Raw genomic sequence first — 17947 nt, forward strand, 5'->3', positions numbered from 1 at the left:
GAGGGAGGTGATTCTCCTCCTCGACTCTGCCCTGGTGAGGCCCCACCTGGAGTACTGCGTTTGGCTCTGGAGCCCCCAACATGAGAAGGATGTACAGTTGTTGGAGTGCATCCAGAGGAGGGGCCACGAAAGGCTGGAGCACCTTTCCTATGAGCACAGGCTGAGAGAGTTGGGGTTGTTCAGCCTGGTGAAGAGAGAGCTCCAGGGAGACCTTACAGCAGCCTTCCAGTACCTAAAGGGGATTTATAGGAAAGACAAGGAGAAACTCTTTAGCAAGGCTGGTTGCAATAGAACAAGGGATGACAGTTTTGAAATAGAGGGAAGGTAGATATAAGGAAAAAATTTTTTACAACAAGGGTGGTAGAACACTGGCACAGGTTGTCCAGAGAGATGGTGGATGCCCCATCCCTAGAAACGTTTAAGGCCAGGTTGGATGAGGCTCTGAGCAACCAAGGTAGTTGGACATTTCTTCCACTTAAATCACCTGTTGAGACCACTTCAGTGACATTTAGCATTTAAGCCAGATTTTTCTTTTCTGGGTATGTGCTGTGCCTCTGCCATCTACTCGCTGGTGCTTTGGGCTAATGCAGGAGGCAAGGTTCATGTTTCCAAATCTTTTTTTGGGACTGGAAGGATGTTTGTGGTGTGCAGCAAGATGTAGAGCAGAAATCCTAGCCTGTTGCTTCCAAAGGAGACAAATATGTCTAGAAGATGCTTTATAACCCTTGGGGTGAGGGGATGGTTCTTAATTCAGCATTTAGGGCTGTCACCTTAGATACAGGAGAGTGATTCAAGGTTATAACTTGTCAGCATTTACCGCTTGTGCGAAGTGGAGCATCCTCCCAGAAGGAGGGTGTTTATCTAGGGAGCCTCAGAAGCTGGTACCTGAAAGAGCGACGGCTGGAACGCTCCCGGCACGTGTCAGGTCTGTGTTTCAGAAGCAATGTGAACAAGCAGACTGCTCTGACCGCATAGCCCCTGAAGGCTGTCTTCATGTCAGTTCAATAGGGTCTTACTGGGAGTAAAGCTAGTGCTGAACCATGGAGGGTGTGTGGTGGCATCAGCTGGCCCTCTCTAACTCGCACCAGCTAAACTCCTTCACTACCACCTGCGTGCTAAGTTCAGTGAAGGCAAACTTCTTTTGCACTCTAAGGTTGACGGATTTAAGATCCAGTGCCTGAAAAGTAAAAAGCAATTCTCAAAAGGCAGAACTTGCCTCTGGTGGTGGTTTTCCTGATTGTGTTGTTTTCTGTCTATCACTGTTTTACTACCTCCTGTGTGTCTGTGCTTTTAAAACAATGATATGCAAGTCACTTTCCCAGTAGAATTCAGCTATGAGATATATGTATCTGAGTAATTCTATAAACAATTGATCTGAGTCTGAGAAATAATTGCCGTGTTTACTTTTAAGATCTTATTTTGCTTTTTTGCCACTGCAGCAACGAATCAGTATTCAGCAGCCCTTCACTATTATCTACAGGCTGGAGCTGTATGCTCAGACTTCTTTTATAAGATGGTACCACCGGATGTGTACACAGACCAGGTGAGGTAGAATGGGATTAGATGTACAAAAATCTCTCTTTGGATTCACACAGCGTCCAAATTCTCTGTAGAGACAAACTGCTAAACACATACACATTCCTGTAGCCTGCAAGATTTTAATCTTGATGCACTTGCTTGAAGACCAGAGGAAATCTGCAGCTGCTTCTTTGCCAAAGCACAGATGGCTTTTCTGTTAGTTTGTGGAGACTGAATATGCAGAGGTATCAACTGGGAAAGTGCCGGTATTGGACTCTGATGTGGTAGTGAACAAATGAAAAAGCCAGGGGCACACGTGTCACCGTGCGGTGTGGTGATCTCCCAGCTCGTCCCTGCTGGGCCACACTGTGTTGTGCAGTGCTGGGTGGGCAGACCAGCTCAGGACAGCACTGTGCTGCCTCACCAGCTGCGCTGGAGTGCTGACCTGAGCCTCCAGCCACTGGAAACGTCCAGCTCCCACTGTGCTTCTGGTGCCGGTGTCATGTGGATGGAGCCTGCTGATTCCACCCATGAGAATCTTCAGTCACAGCCACAGCACATTCCGGTGATATCTTGCGGTCATTTTTGTCTTGATCATTAGGAACCCACTATGTTACTTGTAGACTGTTTTGGTAGGCAATAGGAGGGAACTGTCTAGACCCAGAAAAGGAGGTTGTTGATGTACTCTGCACAATTGCTGCTCCTTTAATTTTCCCCTTCAGACAGCAAATAAGGGCTTCAGACCCTGCCTGGGATCCTGAGCGTTCATGGTCCAGTTAAAGTTGTGCCTTTTGCAGGAGCCCCGGCTGGGACCACTGTGCTGTCACACAGCAGCACTGCTGCTCGCCAGCACGTGTCTGCCAGGGTGTGAGAGCTTTTGTCCATGTGCCCGCTCGCCGTGCTGCTCCCACTCAGGTCAGGCCTTTTCTGTGGGTGGCACGAGATAAAGGTGAAGCTTTTGAACAGCCCGCAGTCTGACTCTTACAGACACACAGCGCTTTGTTCTGTGGCACATATCACACGCTTGTCAAGTCTCCGAAGTGATGAAAGCTCAGTTGGACAGTGGATGTGCTAAAACCCAGGAATTGTTGTAGGGGTTCGAAGAACGTAGGTAGCTATTCCCTTGTATTTAAAAAAAAAAAATAGTTCTGTGTTCCATTTCAAAACTTGTATTTTGTTTTTTAACCATTCTGTAGGTGATAAAAAGAATGATCAAGTGTTGTTCTTTACTCAACTGTCACACCCAGGTAAGGTAAAACATGGCATTAAGTAAAACATTTGTTTATAAATATTTTGATGTTAAAAGTTGGGGGGGGGAAGAACTTTCTAAAAAGTAAAGCTGAATCCAACTCTCCTTGTAGGTGCAATCTGCAGTAAAATACACTTTGTTACTATTGCTTCTGGGTCACTAAAAGGACACAAATTAACAAGTAAATAAACATATACTTGGAAATGTTCTGAAAAGTAGAAATAGTTGGGGGGATTGTTTGTCCCATTTTTCTCATAGGATAGAGTTGGTTTTTGTTTGGTTTTTTTTAGGTAAGGGCAGAGTTAAGAGAGTACGGTATCTGAGGGGCAGTGTTGTAAATCTGCACTTGTTCTTCATGGTAACCAATGTGGCTGTTGTTGTTCAGTAACAAGGCTTATATTAGGCTCTGATTGAAGAGCTATTAAATGCATTTAGAAACTTGGAAGCAGAGTCACTCCCTTCAGGTTTGAGTAAAATTCATTTTTCTTCCTTTTAGCTACTACTGTTGTGGGTATTTCAGAATGAGTTGTGTATGTTCTCAGCACTTTGTTGCTCTGGAAACCAGCACTTGATTAGGTCTGGAAGTGGGGTGGGATTACTGAGAACACTGTTCTGTGGAAGATTTCAGTTTGTGGGGAATTGAGGCTCTGAAAATCACCTGAGTCTTTCCTTACAGGTAGCTATTTTATGCCAGTTCCTCAGAGAAGTAGACTATAAAACTGCGTTTAAGGCACTGCAGGAACAAAACAGGTAAATGTTACAACAGAGTTTATAAATATGCATGCGCAATGTGTGAATGTGTTAGGTAACCCAGCCTGTGTTCTATTTCAGTCATGATGCCATGGATTCTTACTACGAATACATCTGGGATGTCACCATCTTGGAGTATTTGACATGTATCCTTTCACTAGAACACCACTGCAGAAAGCTGGTACTGGGTGGTCATGGCTGGAAAAGGTCCATTTCCTACCCCAGTGTCTTTTCTTGACTCGCCCTCAGATCTCCACCACAAAAGAGGCGAGACAGACAAGCGGCAGATAGCAGTAAGTGACCACAGGGTGCCTGGGGGCATGGTACTTCCTTGGTGTGTCTGTTCCTCCCTGAAACCAGCTTTGAAAAGAATTGTCACTTCATTTTAATTTTGTTGCCTAGTTCTTAAAGGAGGCTGGATGCTGATGTGAAGTTGTACTTGGATGGCGGTGGGGTAGCATAGCATGTTACCAAAAAAACCCCACCTGTTGAACTAGGGCTGCAAATGCCTTGCAATGAAACCGCTTTACTGGCCTGACCCTTGCTAGTGCTCCCTCCTCTTTTTTGTTTTCAGATAAAAGCCATTGGCCAGACAGAGCTGAATGCCAGTAATCCTGAGGAAGTCCTACAGCTTGCTGCACAGAGGAGAAAAAAGAAGTTTCTTCAAGCAATGGCAAAGCTTTACTTCTAGGCTAATGTTGGAAGACTGTTATAAAATGTATAAAAGTGAAAAAAAATCTTTCACGGCTTTATTTTTAAAAATTCATTTAAATTTTTATACAACATTTACAGTCTAGTATCTCTCTTTAGAAATAGATGAAATCTTAAAATAAACCCCTTATTTTTACAAACTGTACAGAAGGCTGGAAGCAACTTCAGCTAGTTCCACCATGGCTTGTCTGAAGGAATTCAAGTTTGCTGAGAGCACGAGTTTAATGTGAATTGGGGTGGCACTTGATGCTCTAGTGGGGCACAGGTAGGAGCATCGTGGAAGAGGGAGGAGGACCCATACCCATCTTTCCCAGTACTGTCCCTTCATCACAGAAGTGAAGCACCTCATAGGCAGAGGTAGTGAATATTTCAAGGAAAACACAGTAGTTAATGCTGTTTATAAACACTGATAAAATACAGCTCCACAGTTAGTTTAAAATACTGTTCCTAGGATGTTGAGTGGTTGTAGAGTACCAGCGGCTCACTTTTTTTTCCATACCCTCTCCAGTTCTTGTTTGTTCATGTTGAAAGTTGGTATCAAACAGCACTCCTTCCTTCAAGGACTGTACTTCTTCCAGTTACGGTTAGGTCAGCAGCACCTTTGTTGCTTGTACTCTTACCTGAGGTCAGTGATGCACTGGAACTGAAGTTTACTGCAGCCCTAAAGCGCCACCTTCAATCCATCAGCCTCATGTGGAGCTAGAATGTGATACTGGGATACAGGGCTGCCTACACTGTAACGCAAGGGCAGAGTGGTTTCAGAAAAGTTAACTGCTTACCCACTGACCTCTAACACTGTACCTGAGCTCATGGGTGACTAACTGGCAGGCACTAAGTTCTGACCTTACCAGGAAAAGGAGGGAAAAAAAAAAAAATCCTCAGGAGGAGGTATATGTACAAGCTGGCATTAAATTCCTCTGTAGGGCTAGCCCACGTTAAAGCAAGTTTGACAAGTAAGTTGAGTGGACAAACTTTGCCACTCAGCTACATTTAAAAAGTTCTTAAAATTCATAAGTTAGGAATGCTCAGAGTTGAACTAAGTCATGTCAGAATGGATGAAAGTAGTCCAGGCTCCTGTCAGAGCACGGAGGGATGCTTGGTCTAAATCGTTTATCAAGTCTGTAGGAGGACACCAGTCTCAATTTCCATCTGTGGCTCTGTTTGATGCTTCTTTTACTGGCCAAGTCTTGAATAGCAGTAAAGAGCATGAGCCACCTTTAGCATGGTCTTGTGAAGCACCAAGTTCTGTTCCTGAAGCTGTTCAGGAACATTGTTGTCCATATTTCATTTCTTCTCTGTACTTTTGGGAGGGGTTATTATTCCTCCCGTTGACACAGGTGATAACTGACCTGGGGCAGTAGAGGCAACTCCATTGTTAACTTCTTCCTGTGTATTGGAGGGGAGGGCAACAGTTAATAGCTGTGACAAGTTCTACTTTTGTTTTGCTAGTATTCAGCAGTGCTTCCTCACCCTGCTGGTACAATCCATGTACTCCAGCATTAGGATGCTGAATAAAAATCCACAGCGATGTTAAGCAACAAAAGTAAAGATCATCTTTTAAACACTTCACCAGTACTTTTAATCTAAGTAATTGCTTATGGCCACTGTAATTGCTTATGGCTATGGAAAAACACCTTTAGTTTATAGCATCATCAAGCAGGAGGAAGAAAGGAGGCCAGACCACACCAGCTGAGGTGAAGCCAGGCCAGGTGCAAGCGCGAAGGTGCTTGGCCACCCTTAGCTGCCTCAGGAAGCAGGTAATGCACTCAAGTGCCTGAGCTGCAAGGCAGCTACCTACCTACCTACCACAAACCACCTACCAGCATGTCCAGGTAATTGGTGTGTGTCTGGATATTGTGTCGGTCTTCTACTGCAACCTTCTTAAAGTTCTTCAGCTTCACAGGGACTTTTTTTGCCACGTTCGCAAAGGGAACCATCCATTCTGCACACTCAGAAATGCTGTCCCAGTCTAAGCCTAGAAGGTATAGAACACAATGTTTTTAGAAATCACAAGGGAGTTGCACAGTGTTCTGACATGGTCACAAATTTAAAATAACAATACTGCAGATAGAAAATTCAGAAACATCCTCCCAGAAACTCCCAGTATTTCAGTATTTCCCTGCACTTGTTTGTTACTTGAAAGTGTTGTGGCAGAGGATGGCGAGCACAGGCCTCCTGAGCAAAGCAGCTCTGTGGCCATGAGGGTTTCTGTCCTTACCAGGGGAGGCTGAAGTGACTTTTTCAGCTTGAGCACAAGATTTTGCTTCACACTAAAACATGGACTATTGTCACCATCCCTTGTGGTACACACAAGTGCTCAGCTTAGTTAAGTGTTTTGTTTTGGGTTGTTTTTTTTTTCCACTTTGAGGCACAAGGTAGGAATTAGCAAAAAAGTTAACTGAGTGGTGCTGGCAGCTGAGGATGACTGCCTGATAACTACAATTTAGGAGAAAAAGTAGACAAATAACATGTAGTTAATGATCCCCAAAACAACTGGAAGTCACAGAGCAGCAGTATTAGCCCAAAAGCAAGGAAGACAACCCTGCTTCATTTCCTTAGCTAAGACTAAGCTTCTGAAAGTGTTTCCTTCTTTTTAGACTCTTTGTAACATCTGAAATTGTGGTAGGAAGGAAGTGAAATTAAGGGGAGAACAGAAGAACCAACTATTAGTGCCTGTGTAGCTTTAGCTTGTTGGCAGCCTAGTAAACCAATCACTTAGCAGCCTCAGGCACGAGGCAGCTTTCAGAATTCCCTGCCTAACAAGCCCAAGCTTTACAGAGGCTTCTTACCTGAAGCTTTCTTAACTACTTCAATGGAGGTATAGTGGCAAAGCGCTGCAGCAGCTAGTGTTCTGTACTGGAAGTCCAAAGAATTCACATCCAGAATACACAGGTCTAAGAGCTGAGGAAACAGAGTGGAGAGGAGTTACAAATTTTAACAGGATGCTACTTCAGCATAATCCTGTCTCAGAAACTGCTATGCACACAGCAGTCCTACAGTCTATGCTCTGTAACATGGCTGACCTTTTCAGCATCAATTGCAGACATCTAATTTATTTTTGGCACAAATCTCAGTTAAAGTGGGTCTCACAGAGTTACAATGCAAATCAATTTGCACTTTACGAGTAACATGCAAGACACTTTTGCATGTGCACAGATTTAAGTACGCCTTTAAACTCTTAACAGAGGTCCAGAAGATAATATTTTTATTTCAGAAAACTAGCAGCTCAGTGACTTAGACTCTCTCAACAAACACATGCTCATAACAATTGAACCATGGCATTTCAAAATAGTCAAAACACTCCCCAGACTACCTTCTAGGCAAACACACAGAAACACTGTTACAGATAACGCAGGTAAGAGCAGTTAACTCTCCGTGGTGTCTTAGATTACCCATCCTCCTCTCAGTGCTGTTGCCGCCATAGTGCATAGCAGTTAAAGAACAAGGTGGATTTTTATTTTTCCAGTGTACAGAAAAGCCTTAAAATATGTGACAGCAGGGAGACAAGAAACACACGGATGCTCCTCCCCAAAACTGAGTATGAGAGAGGGCAGAGCCAAACTTACACATTCCTTAACAAAGTAACAGGTGAGGTTAAACAAGGAAAATGATTCTTTAATGGCTTTTAGGGTGTAATGTTCAGTTGTGCTTGTAATCACTCCAAAAAAAAAAAAAAAAAAGAGCATTTTCTGGTACATTTTACTACGAACCTGTGCTATCTGAATGAATTTTTCCTGAGAATACTGAGGTAGCAGCACTTTCGGAACATCCTTCAGAGCATCCACTTGAAGATAGAGGTTCAGCCAAGAGACGATTGTCACTGGACAGAGTTCCCATTTTAAAGCCTGTGAGTATTAAACAAACAGGTAAGCATCTTAACCACGCAAGGACAGTTTTGTGCTCTGATCTCTTTTTCCCACACCTCCCCTTCTGAGCTTATCGCAGAGATCCTCCAAAGATGCTAAAGATTACATACAATTTCAAATTCAAATGCCCATTTTAGCTTGCATTCTCACTACTTTTTGAACAGGCTGCTTTACAATCAGCACAAAGATGTACTGAGATCAACTCCCTTTTCTATGCCTGTGCAGTTGTACCTTACGTAGATTCCTCATTCAGAAGCTAGGAAATGAGAGCATTGCCCCCAAGCCTTCAGGCCAGCTGCCGGAGCCTGCAGCTAGTATTATTAAAGAAGAGTAAATGTGTAAGGAGTCCCGTGACAGTAAGGATGGATCTTTCCCAACATGAGGAGCATTGAGTAGTGTCAGTTCTTTGCCCGGGTCTGCTAGAGGCCCCTGTTCCTGTACAGCAGAGGACACTGGCAGGGGCAGTACGCAACAGCGACAGCCTTCTGTCCCGTGGCTGGCTGTACCTGTTAAGAGCCTTTACTTTCATAACAGGCTTGAGAAATCTGTCCTTGTCTAACAGGCACGGATTTCACCCCAGCCCGAGGGGCTCTACAGGTCTGCTGCACATACAATGTGGGTTTCATTGTTTTGCAGAAAGAGGGACATAACAAACATGTTCCTTTTCTAAGCAAGTAAGTGACATTAAAAGACAAGGCTCAGCTGGACAGTCTTTCAACCAGCATTTACAAACACAGCAAAGTTATTACCTTTAACATAATAAGTTCCATTCTTACAATATCATCTTCACTGCAAGCACCATCAGTGACGTAAGCAAATTCCTGTATTTTAGGAGCGTAGATTTCCTTTAAAGGGAGGGGGTGAAAAAAGCAAAGATTAGAGTGCCTCACAATTCTAAGAAAGCCTAAGAAGAGATTGGCAAGTATTTTTCAGTCCGTATTGAAATATTAACACTTCTTATGTTAGAACAGTGTTTTTCTAATTATATGAAGTGACTTAAAACCCACAGGATGAGGAGATACTAAAAACAAATGGGTTGTATGTTATCATGCTGTAAAACATGACGGATTTCTTGCAATTTTTTTTTTTCTAGTTTTTGGGAAAATAAATGCTGACCCAACAATCAGAACAGCCTTTCAATTTATATCGCTTTTTACTCAGTTATTCCATTTGATGTAAAAATACACACACGCTTCTTGGGATAGACAACTGCTTAGAGCGCACTACCTCGGCTTTAGGTACAACACCTACAGCGGGAGGTTTCCAAGTATAAAACCTTAATATCCCAAGTTTTCCTCTCAGTCTATAGCCTACCGTGACCTACAAAAGGGGACATGCAAAAGTATGCTCTGGGTTCACAGATGTAGTGTGCAATGTAATGTACCACCATCACTGCACTGATTACATTAACTTTAAAAGAAAAAAACCACTCCACCAGATGAGTTTAAAGGGATGTCAGCCTGATGTACAGGCAGTTTGAGACTTAGGCTTGGGTTTGTACAAGTCCCACACCCATTCCTGAGGTTGTTTGCCAATTGCTGCATATTTAGCCAAAGACAAAACAAAACTACTCCTAGCACATTTGCACACCTTTTAAGTTTACCTGGTCTCCTTCCCTGCTGCTGAGGAAAGGGAGGACAAAGACTACATTCCAAGAGATTGACATATGCACAAGTGAAGGAAGAGAAAAAAAATTCCCCCTTCTGACCTTCAGTGTTGTATGTACACCACTCCAAACCTAATATTCTCCTCCCTGTAACAGAGCTTCTTACCTCAAGTTTGGAGGCAATGAATAATGAGGTAATTCCTATGAGCTGAAGCATGCTCTTGTTAATGTTCTTTTGTGTCAACATGAATCTATCAAAGAAGTCTTGAGCTAGGTAGAAGGTTTCCCTGTGGAGTGCATACACCTCACATACCTACAACAGGAAAAAAAAAAAAAGTTTTCTGTTAAAAACTCTGTGTACACACATTGGAGCAGTCAAGCTTTAACAGAAAAACAGTATGTACAATTTTATCTTTTGGACACACAAACTATCACATACTTAGGTGCGTTAGGATGTACTGGTTAGTATGGGACTGGGAAAAGTATTTCCCATGCTCCTGCTTAAACATGGATTGTCTATGATACGTACTATTAAAGTACACATTTTCCAACCTAAGTAGCATCCAGTTTTCCTAAAAGTAAGTACAGTTTTCTACCAAAAGAAGAAAGCCTCATTAAAGGGGGGTGGGGAAATAGCAACACCCTCCCCCCTGCCCCATAATTTGCTTGATTAAGAATACTCTGGGCTCAAACCTCAAGTTGAAGTCACTGGCAGATCCTCCCTGTAGTCCTAGTAGGTCTGTTCCAGGGCAAAACCACTACAAAACTTTAGGCTCTAGAGCAAATAAGCCTGGAAGCTCCTGCCCGAGGGGGCTCTGCTGGCAAGCCAGGAGCACTGCCTGCACCCCTCAGGCACACCAACAGCCTGGCTAAGCAGGAACAAAACTGCAAGAACAGCCATCTGCTCCATACAGTTGCGGGTTTCCCTGGCAGGGAGAACTGTTAACACTTGCATTGTATCAAAGTAGTTCAAATGCCAGCTCAACAAAAAAGGAAAGGAGACTGCCCGGGTCTGGAGTTTTTATGCATAGGCCTACTTTTTCTTCTAATCTCTAACTGAATTTGCATGGGTCTACCACAACTCCAGCTTATCCACATCTCTAGAAACTAGTTAGATATCTATAAGTTACTTATAATCTACATGCAGTCAACAGGAAAGAATATCCAAGAAATAAATCCTAAGTCCAAGCTCCCTGCCCTGCTTCATTATTTCACTTGGATACAAAATCAAAATAAAATCTCACTACATTTGCTATTTCCTAAGATAAGGCTGAAAGCCCATTTGTGAATTAAAACCCTTCCTGACCATCAAAAATGCAACTGGTTGGCAGGAACACCACCGCTCATTCTTTTAGAGCTGATCTAATATTTGCCAATTGATGTGCTACTCTGATATTATTAACTACTGCTCCAAATAAGACTCAGAACTAAAAACGTACAGACCAGGCCCACCCATGAATAAATGGCACAATTTCTGTAAAAGTGTGTTGTCAAAACATCGGTAATAACGCTTGGTCATATTAAATAGTATCTCAGTTATAATGTTACAGAAGACAATGTTAGGAGCTACTGGAAGGCTCAAAGTTTCCAGGATTGTAATCCACTGTGGCATATAGAACCACTGAGCTGGACAACAACAAGGCCCTTGTTGACTTTTTTTTTTTTAATTGGATGATTTCTTTAGAGTTAAAGATTTAAAAAAAAAAAAAAAAAAAAAAAAAAAAAGTAACAAACCACAATTTTATAGCAGTATGTAAATAATACATTAGTGGAAGGAATGAAGTACACAACTGGAATAGTCAGACTATATTAAAAAAAAAAAAAGGCAAAAAAAAAGCACCACATGCCCCTTTCTTTTGCTTGAAATTTCCTGCTATTAGCTGTCCCACCAAGAGTGCTACTAACATCTGCTTCCCTGGAGTACTTGATGCAGAACTGGTAAACCTGCAAGATCCCTTGTGCTGATGGGCAAGGATTGCATGAGGCCGAAGTTGCTTTTGGCAGTGGTGATCGAATATGCTCAGATATAGAGTTCTTCTAAACACCTCCAGAGTAGCTCTCTCTTTACAACACTAATGCTCCTTTGCATGGGCTGCCAAGATGGGGGGCTTCCATTTTGTTTGACAACTGAAATAGTCTGAAGAACAGTAATTACACTGGAATATGGATACGACTTACTTGTAACACTTTTCAAATAAGAATCTGTCTATATCAAGAACCTGCAGATGCCAGTTACTAATGCTCTATTTTCTTCATAGGGTAGAATTAAAAATTCACTAATAAATCACAAAGTAGTGCTAGGGGCTGACATCCAAGAGTTATTGATGTAGACAGGGCCAGGCTGATAACTCAAGTCCTCAACACAGATGCAGTTGTCTCATGGCCCAGAGACAGTATAAGATGCAAAGTTAGAGCTCCATAACAAATCTGGCTATAGTAATTTAAATACAAGCGTCTCAAAACTAGATTTGTCCCCTTTCCAGGAAGCAGTGTGGCAAGAGCAAAAATTAAATACTATTGCTCACTGCCCTGTGTGGAAGGTTCAGTGTTTCCTGCCAGGGAAGACCAAATGGAGCTTACCAAGAGGACCAAAAGTAGTAACTTGAAATCCTTTTGTTGCAAACAAAAATGTTTTGGCATTTATCATTACCAAACATTTTGCTATTAGCTTTTACATAAAAGCCACGTTTTTATCCGCCAACTTCACAGGCACATGGCAAAGTAGAAGAACACACCTCTAAGAGCCAGTCTAACAGTATTGATCTCATGTGAGGTTGCAAACTAGAATGTAGTGTCGTGAAATGTTTGCAATGAGCGTATCTGTTCTCCTTCTTCAGGATGTTCAGCCATACATCTTTGGAATTTCCCCAGCTACAGAAAAAAAGTTACAAAAAGCACTGTTAAATATACATACACCTTCACAAAAGGAGTATAAAAACATCATTTATTGTTCAGAGATATTTAGAAACAAAAGAAAACTCTGCATAATGAAAAATCCTTCTGGTAACAAGAAAACTGCAGGTATCCTTTGAACCTTTTACAGCACCACAACAGCAGCTTGCCAAGATCATCAGCAAGTCCAGTTTTACAGAACAGCCAGTAAAACTGAACGTGTGCATCCCAAACTGGCATCTTAACAACCAGAGTTTCCTATTTTGCACAGTTAGGCGGCAAGTCCAGAAAGCAATATAAAAAAAACCACCCCACTCCCCATAAAAAAGAAAAAAGTCCACCCCACTCCCCAAGAAACACAAAATATATACAAAATTGTCTGTTTTAGTTTAAGAAAAACATTTACAGATGGTGTTTAAAAGTCACTCATCCATCCCTTCCTTTTCCTTTTTCCCTTTCCCTACCTTTGGGCTCAGAAACAGGCTACTGTGAGAAAAACAAAACAAAAACAAGTTTTGTTTATTGACAATTTACAAGCACTCAAGTCCACTTGGGAAGAAGATGCCTATTTCATTAATATGGCTTGGTTTTAATTTGTGATTGTTGCCATTATGAATTGAGGTGTTTTTTATCTTAGAAGTACTTCTCATCCTACAGTTACTAAGGGGGACAGCAGGTTAATCCATACAATCCTGCTTTCCTACTGAAGTTTTTGCTGTTGTATATTTACCTTTCCCCAAGCAGAACCTGGTCACTGGTATCGCCTACAAATTCTAACCCAGATCAGTTCCATTGTGCTGTCATCGTGAGTTAAAAGCTGGAGAGTTACTTGCTTGTTTCATTCACAAGTCTCTCAATTTCATTTTTCCCTAATGCACTCCAGTAAATTGAACAACTCTTCATTAAACACCAGGCTAATACCAACAGCAACCCGCACCCTCAGCAAGTTTGCCAACACCAAGCTGTGTGGTGTGGTTGACAGGCTGGAGGGAAGGGATGCCACCCAGAGGGACCTGGACAGGCTGGAGAGGTGGGCCCGCGCGAATCTCATGAAGTTCAACCAGGCCAAGTGCAAGGTCCTGCACATGGGTCGGGGCAATCCCAGGCACAAATACAGGCTAGGCGGGGAATGGATTGAGAGCAGCCCTGAGGAGAAGGACTTGGGAATGACAGTGGGCAAGAAGCTCAACACGAGCCAGCAATGCGCCCCCGCAGCCAACCGCATCCTGGGCTGCATCAAAAAAAGCGTGGCCAGCAGGTCCAGGGAAGTGATTCTCCCTCTCTACTCCACTCTTGTGATACCCCACTTGGAGTACTACATCCAGCTCTGGAGCCCCCAACATAAGAAGGACATGCACCAGTTGGAGAGGGTCCAGAGGAGGGCCACAAAGATGATCAGAGAGCTGGAGCACCTCTCCTATGAGGACAGGCTGAGAGAGCTGGGGCTGTTCAGTCTGGAGAAGAAAAGGCTCTGGGGAGACCTTACTGAGAGGTACCTCCGGGTACCTTCCAGTACCTAAAGGGGGCTTAGAGGAAAGCTGGGGAGAAACTCTTTAACAGGACCTATTGTGACAGAATGAGGGGCAATGGTTTCAAAATAGGGGAGGTAGATTCAGACTTGATATATGGAAAAAAATTTTTAAATGAGGGTGATGGAACACTGGCACAGGTTGCCCAGAGAGGTGGTGGATGCCCCATCCCTGGAAACATTCAAGGCCAGGTTGGACAGGGCCATGAGCAATCTGATCTAGTCAAAAATATTCCTGCCCCTTGCAGTGGGTTGGACTAGATGACCCTTGAAGGTCCCTTCCAACCCAAACCATTCTATGATTCTACTCATCTAATACACTTGAATGGCTAAGAAATTCCAAAATTGAGCAAACTGATTTATACAGCTGATCTATCCCTCTGCAGCAGGGGAACTTTGTAGAACTGTGACTGCACCAAGCATACTGCATTGCATTAGCAAGCTACTTGCACAGCAATATTGCCACAAGTTTATTTGCATATTAGTACATTTTGAAGTTCCTACAGAAAACATTGCTTAGTTTTTTTGGTCACTCAGTTCCAATAGCACTGAAAGAAGTTTAGTTTAACCACTGTATGCCTCTTAACCACTCAAAGTCTCCAGTGTTAAGTTATAACATGACAGCTCTGAAAGGCAAAAATTATCTGTCTAGTTTGTTTATAAGATCGGAGGGGCAGTGGGAACCAACCACACAACAGAATTTGTCTTTTTTTGGACATAGACTCATTTGTGGGACAAGGAGACAAGCAGAAGTATGGGTTGAGTACTCCCACCATTACGTAAACACAATACAACAACAGATTTTACTACAGTAGTTCAGCATATTTGATAAAACATCAACAACTGCTGCATCCAGTAAACTTACTTGAGTTCTGGCAGAGGTGACGGATTTATGAAGAGGTTTCTGAACCTATATTTTTTGAATCTTGAGAAGTCAGTGGTTACTGATTCTTTGTGAGGTGTTTCAATAATTATGCAAGGCGAGACGCCTCCTGTTATCGTGGGCGGCCAACAACTCTGCAACATAAACAAGGTATCTTTAAAGTGTTGATTTTACTATGACAGCAAGAAAGGTGAGAGTAGATTACAGTAACAGCAACAATATATGTAACATATATTAGTCTTTTTGGACCTCAACATTGGTTCAAGTACAGAAACTAAGAAAGATCAAATGCCAACAAAGCCTTTCATAGTCAAGACGGAACATGTCTAAACAAAATTTCATGAATTTGGAAATTTGCTAAATTTGGGAAACTCAGCTTTGAGGAAGACCACTGTCTTCAGTTTATGAACCCACAAGTAACCTGTCCATTGCTTAAGCTGCGCAGTTACTCTACATAAGGCAAAGGTACTCATAAAACACAGGACATTAGGTTGCCGGTCCTATCTGCTTATCTACTCAGAGGGAAAAGAAAGGAGAGGGTGGGGGTTCTACTGTCTCTCAGTGGAAATTCAGCAACTTGTTATCTTCCAATTAAGCACTCCAGAGAGGAGCCACCCATCTCAGCTCCAGAGCTAGATACCCACTGAGCAGGCAGCAGCTGTGAACTATCTCTCAGCGTGCCAATGCCAAATACGGGATGCAATGACTCAAAAGGAGAAGAGCCCAAAGTTATTCACGCAGAAAGCTTCAAAGAAGGAATTCTAGATTACTTTAGTTGTAACTTGTTTCACCAATACTTATTTGGTTGTACATAACCAATACAAGTAAGGAGGTATCAAATGCATGGAGCATATGCAATGCTGTAATGGCTGACAGCCTTCAAAATGGTGACACAGAACTTTAACTATGCTCTGTGGAGTTAGGGGGGGATCCCCTTCCCAAAGAATGGCAACACTTGCCCCTGAACACAGAAACTTTTCCTATATAGCTGTTTTTCAAGGTAAACCTCATGTGATTTCCTTAGTATATATAAACCTACTTATAGCCAGGCTAAAGTACCCAAAGAGTGAAGTTACATATTCCAGCAGAATTGATCACAACAGCACACAGCCACAAGGGAGATCCTGCTTGTTCCTCTCTTCTCTGATCCTCACTGCACAAGTCCCATCCCTTCCTTCTTCTGTCAGCTTTGATGCTTGTCAGACCCTCTGCTGAGTTGATTCAGCTCACTAACCCAGCAGAATATTAACTCATTTTGTAGTGCCAAATTAGCAAGCTGAACCTGCATATGGCTTCATTTAAAGAGAACACAAAATGGAGCAAGGCAGGAGATGGAGTGCGCGGCCAGCTATCAAGGAAGGGAAGAAAAGGGAGCAGGATTTCCCCCTTTCAGCAAAGTTGTGACACGCAGTTTCACCCCAAGTACAGCTGATGTACTTACACAGCATTTTTCCCTATACAAAGTTTGCAAAGACAACTCCACAATCAGAAAAGTTTTGCTTCATCATAGCTGTTTGTCTCATTTGCTTTACAAACAACGTAACTGTAAACTGGATTGTTTGCAAGAGAAAGTTACATTATTTTACTAATCCACTTTAAAATAAACAACTGTAAAGCCCCTCACTTGGTTTAGGAGTAGCCTATCCTAGTTAAAACAAATTCTGAAATTGACTTAAATAATCCAAAGAACTGTTAAATGAAAGTAAAGAGGGCCTGCACAGTTATGAGCTGTCTTAACTAAATGGCCATGAAACCACACCTTAAGTTAAAACAAGTGCAATGATCGTGTTTAGACTTGTCTTTAGGCCTTACCTGCTGTGCGTGTGGAATTATTCTAAAATACCTGCTTCTATTCTCATTTTTACACCTAAACTTACTCTGCAGCAGTTCCCACATTGAAGGGCCCTTTATCTGCAAAGCCATGTATTAAAAAAAGCGCAAAAAGGTATAAAAGATGCCAAGGTGCAAAGCTCCCATAGTTTTTAGTACCTGAATGTAGAAATCTCCCCTATTCAGTGCTTTCTAGTGTGAAAGACTTCACACCGACCAACATAAACCAGATGGACTCTCTCACCTAGTTTGAACCAGTAATCAGGACTGAATTACCTTAATCTCATATTGATGCTTTTTAGCAATTTTCCCATCTTCTTTTTTCTTAATCTCCTGCTGAGAAGAGACACACACATCAATACACTGACAATGACCAACACACCCATCTCTAAAGCTAAAGAAAACTGTTGCTACTCCTGCCCCACTTTCTAATTTGGCAAAGATTCTCCCATCCAAATGCACTGGAGGACTTTCAATATTATCAGACTTTTCAAGCTGCTCAAACTAGTCACCTCTGCTGTTCTTCTTTTTCTGGTCTGGAGATGTTCTGGCGCCTGCAGTTCTTGTGGAGACTCTTCTTGACATGACAGTGGCTGTTGCTGCTTGGCTTGCAACCGGCTGCTGCAAAGGGATATTAGACATTAGGAGAGCAGCAGTTGTTAGATGAATACAGATGAGCTTAGCGTATTACGATGCAAACAGTTTACCTGCGTCTTGACATCTTCTTTGAGTTACAAGATCTCTACCTGGATCAAAAGAACAACATAAGCTCAGTTAATGTAAGAGAAATTGGGACCAATTTCCACACTTTGCATTGCAAGACGCATCACAAAGGGCAGAGTGGTTTACACAACTGAAATGGAAGGGCACAGGTATTTCACTGGTGTGGGGAACACCTGTGGTACGTAATCACACACAGCTCCACATCCTCCTGGGGGTTACGCGGCAGAAGCGGGTTACGCAGGGATGCCCACACATGCCAGTCGCTTGGCTCAGGCTGGCTAAGCTCGTCGAGCCCGGGGCAAGGGGGGAAGCTGCAAAAGTGGCATTTCCCACGCAAAAGGATGTGGGGAGGTCCCTGGGGCTGTGACCCCCCCCCCCCGCCCCCACTCCC

The 17947-nt window shown here is 42.8% G+C and overlaps 2 protein-coding genes across 9 annotated transcripts in view; one reads left to right on the plus strand and one right to left on the minus strand.

Annotated features, from left to right (window-relative positions):
- INTS8 (integrator complex subunit 8) overlaps positions 1 to 4256 on the plus strand; it is a 27227-nt gene extending 22971 nt beyond the window's left edge. For all 3 annotated transcript variants that reach the window (XM_086741036.1, XM_086741037.1, XM_086741038.1), the window contains 6 exons: positions 1440 to 1543; positions 2715 to 2765; positions 3444 to 3517; positions 3599 to 3663; positions 3767 to 3810; positions 4092 to 4256. In XM_086741036.1, coding sequence (XP_086597162.1) covers positions 1440 to 1543; positions 2715 to 2765; positions 3444 to 3517; positions 3599 to 3663; positions 3767 to 3810; positions 4092 to 4208 — 455 coding nt within the window. In that variant the 3' untranslated portion in view covers positions 4209 to 4256. The remainder of the gene's footprint in view (positions 1 to 1439; positions 1544 to 2714; positions 2766 to 3443; positions 3518 to 3598; positions 3664 to 3766; positions 3811 to 4091) is intronic.
- CCNE2 (cyclin E2) overlaps positions 4254 to 17947 on the minus strand; it is a 24473-nt gene continuing 10779 nt past the window's right edge. For 3 of the 6 annotated variants that reach the window (XM_086741041.1, XM_086741039.1, XM_086741040.1), the window contains 11 exons: positions 17541 to 17579; positions 17346 to 17454; positions 17110 to 17169; positions 14986 to 15137; positions 12436 to 12571; positions 9867 to 10013; positions 8844 to 8939; positions 7939 to 8073; positions 7018 to 7129; positions 6049 to 6203; positions 4254 to 5614 (listed from right to left, as the gene is read on the minus strand). In XM_086741041.1, coding sequence (XP_086597167.1) covers positions 5513 to 5614; positions 6049 to 6203; positions 7018 to 7129; positions 7939 to 8073; positions 8844 to 8939; positions 9867 to 10013; positions 12436 to 12571; positions 14986 to 15137; positions 17110 to 17169; positions 17346 to 17454; positions 17541 to 17554 — 1218 coding nt within the window. In that variant the 5' untranslated portion in view covers positions 17555 to 17579 and the 3' untranslated portion in view covers positions 4254 to 5512. Of the gene's footprint in view, positions 5615 to 6048; positions 6204 to 7017; positions 7130 to 7938; positions 8074 to 8843; positions 8940 to 9866; positions 10014 to 12435; positions 12572 to 14985; positions 15138 to 17109; positions 17170 to 17345; positions 17455 to 17540; positions 17873 to 17947 lie in introns of those variants that run through there. The other 3 variants (XM_086741043.1, XM_086741044.1, XM_086741042.1) reach the window with 3 other exon arrangements.

The sequence above is a fragment of the Chlamydotis macqueenii genome, chromosome 2, assembly GCF_036417535.1.
Source record: "Chlamydotis macqueenii isolate bChlMac1 chromosome 2, bChlMac1.mat, whole genome shotgun sequence".
NCBI classification, from domain to species: Eukaryota; Metazoa; Chordata; class Aves; order Otidiformes; family Otididae; genus Chlamydotis; species Chlamydotis macqueenii.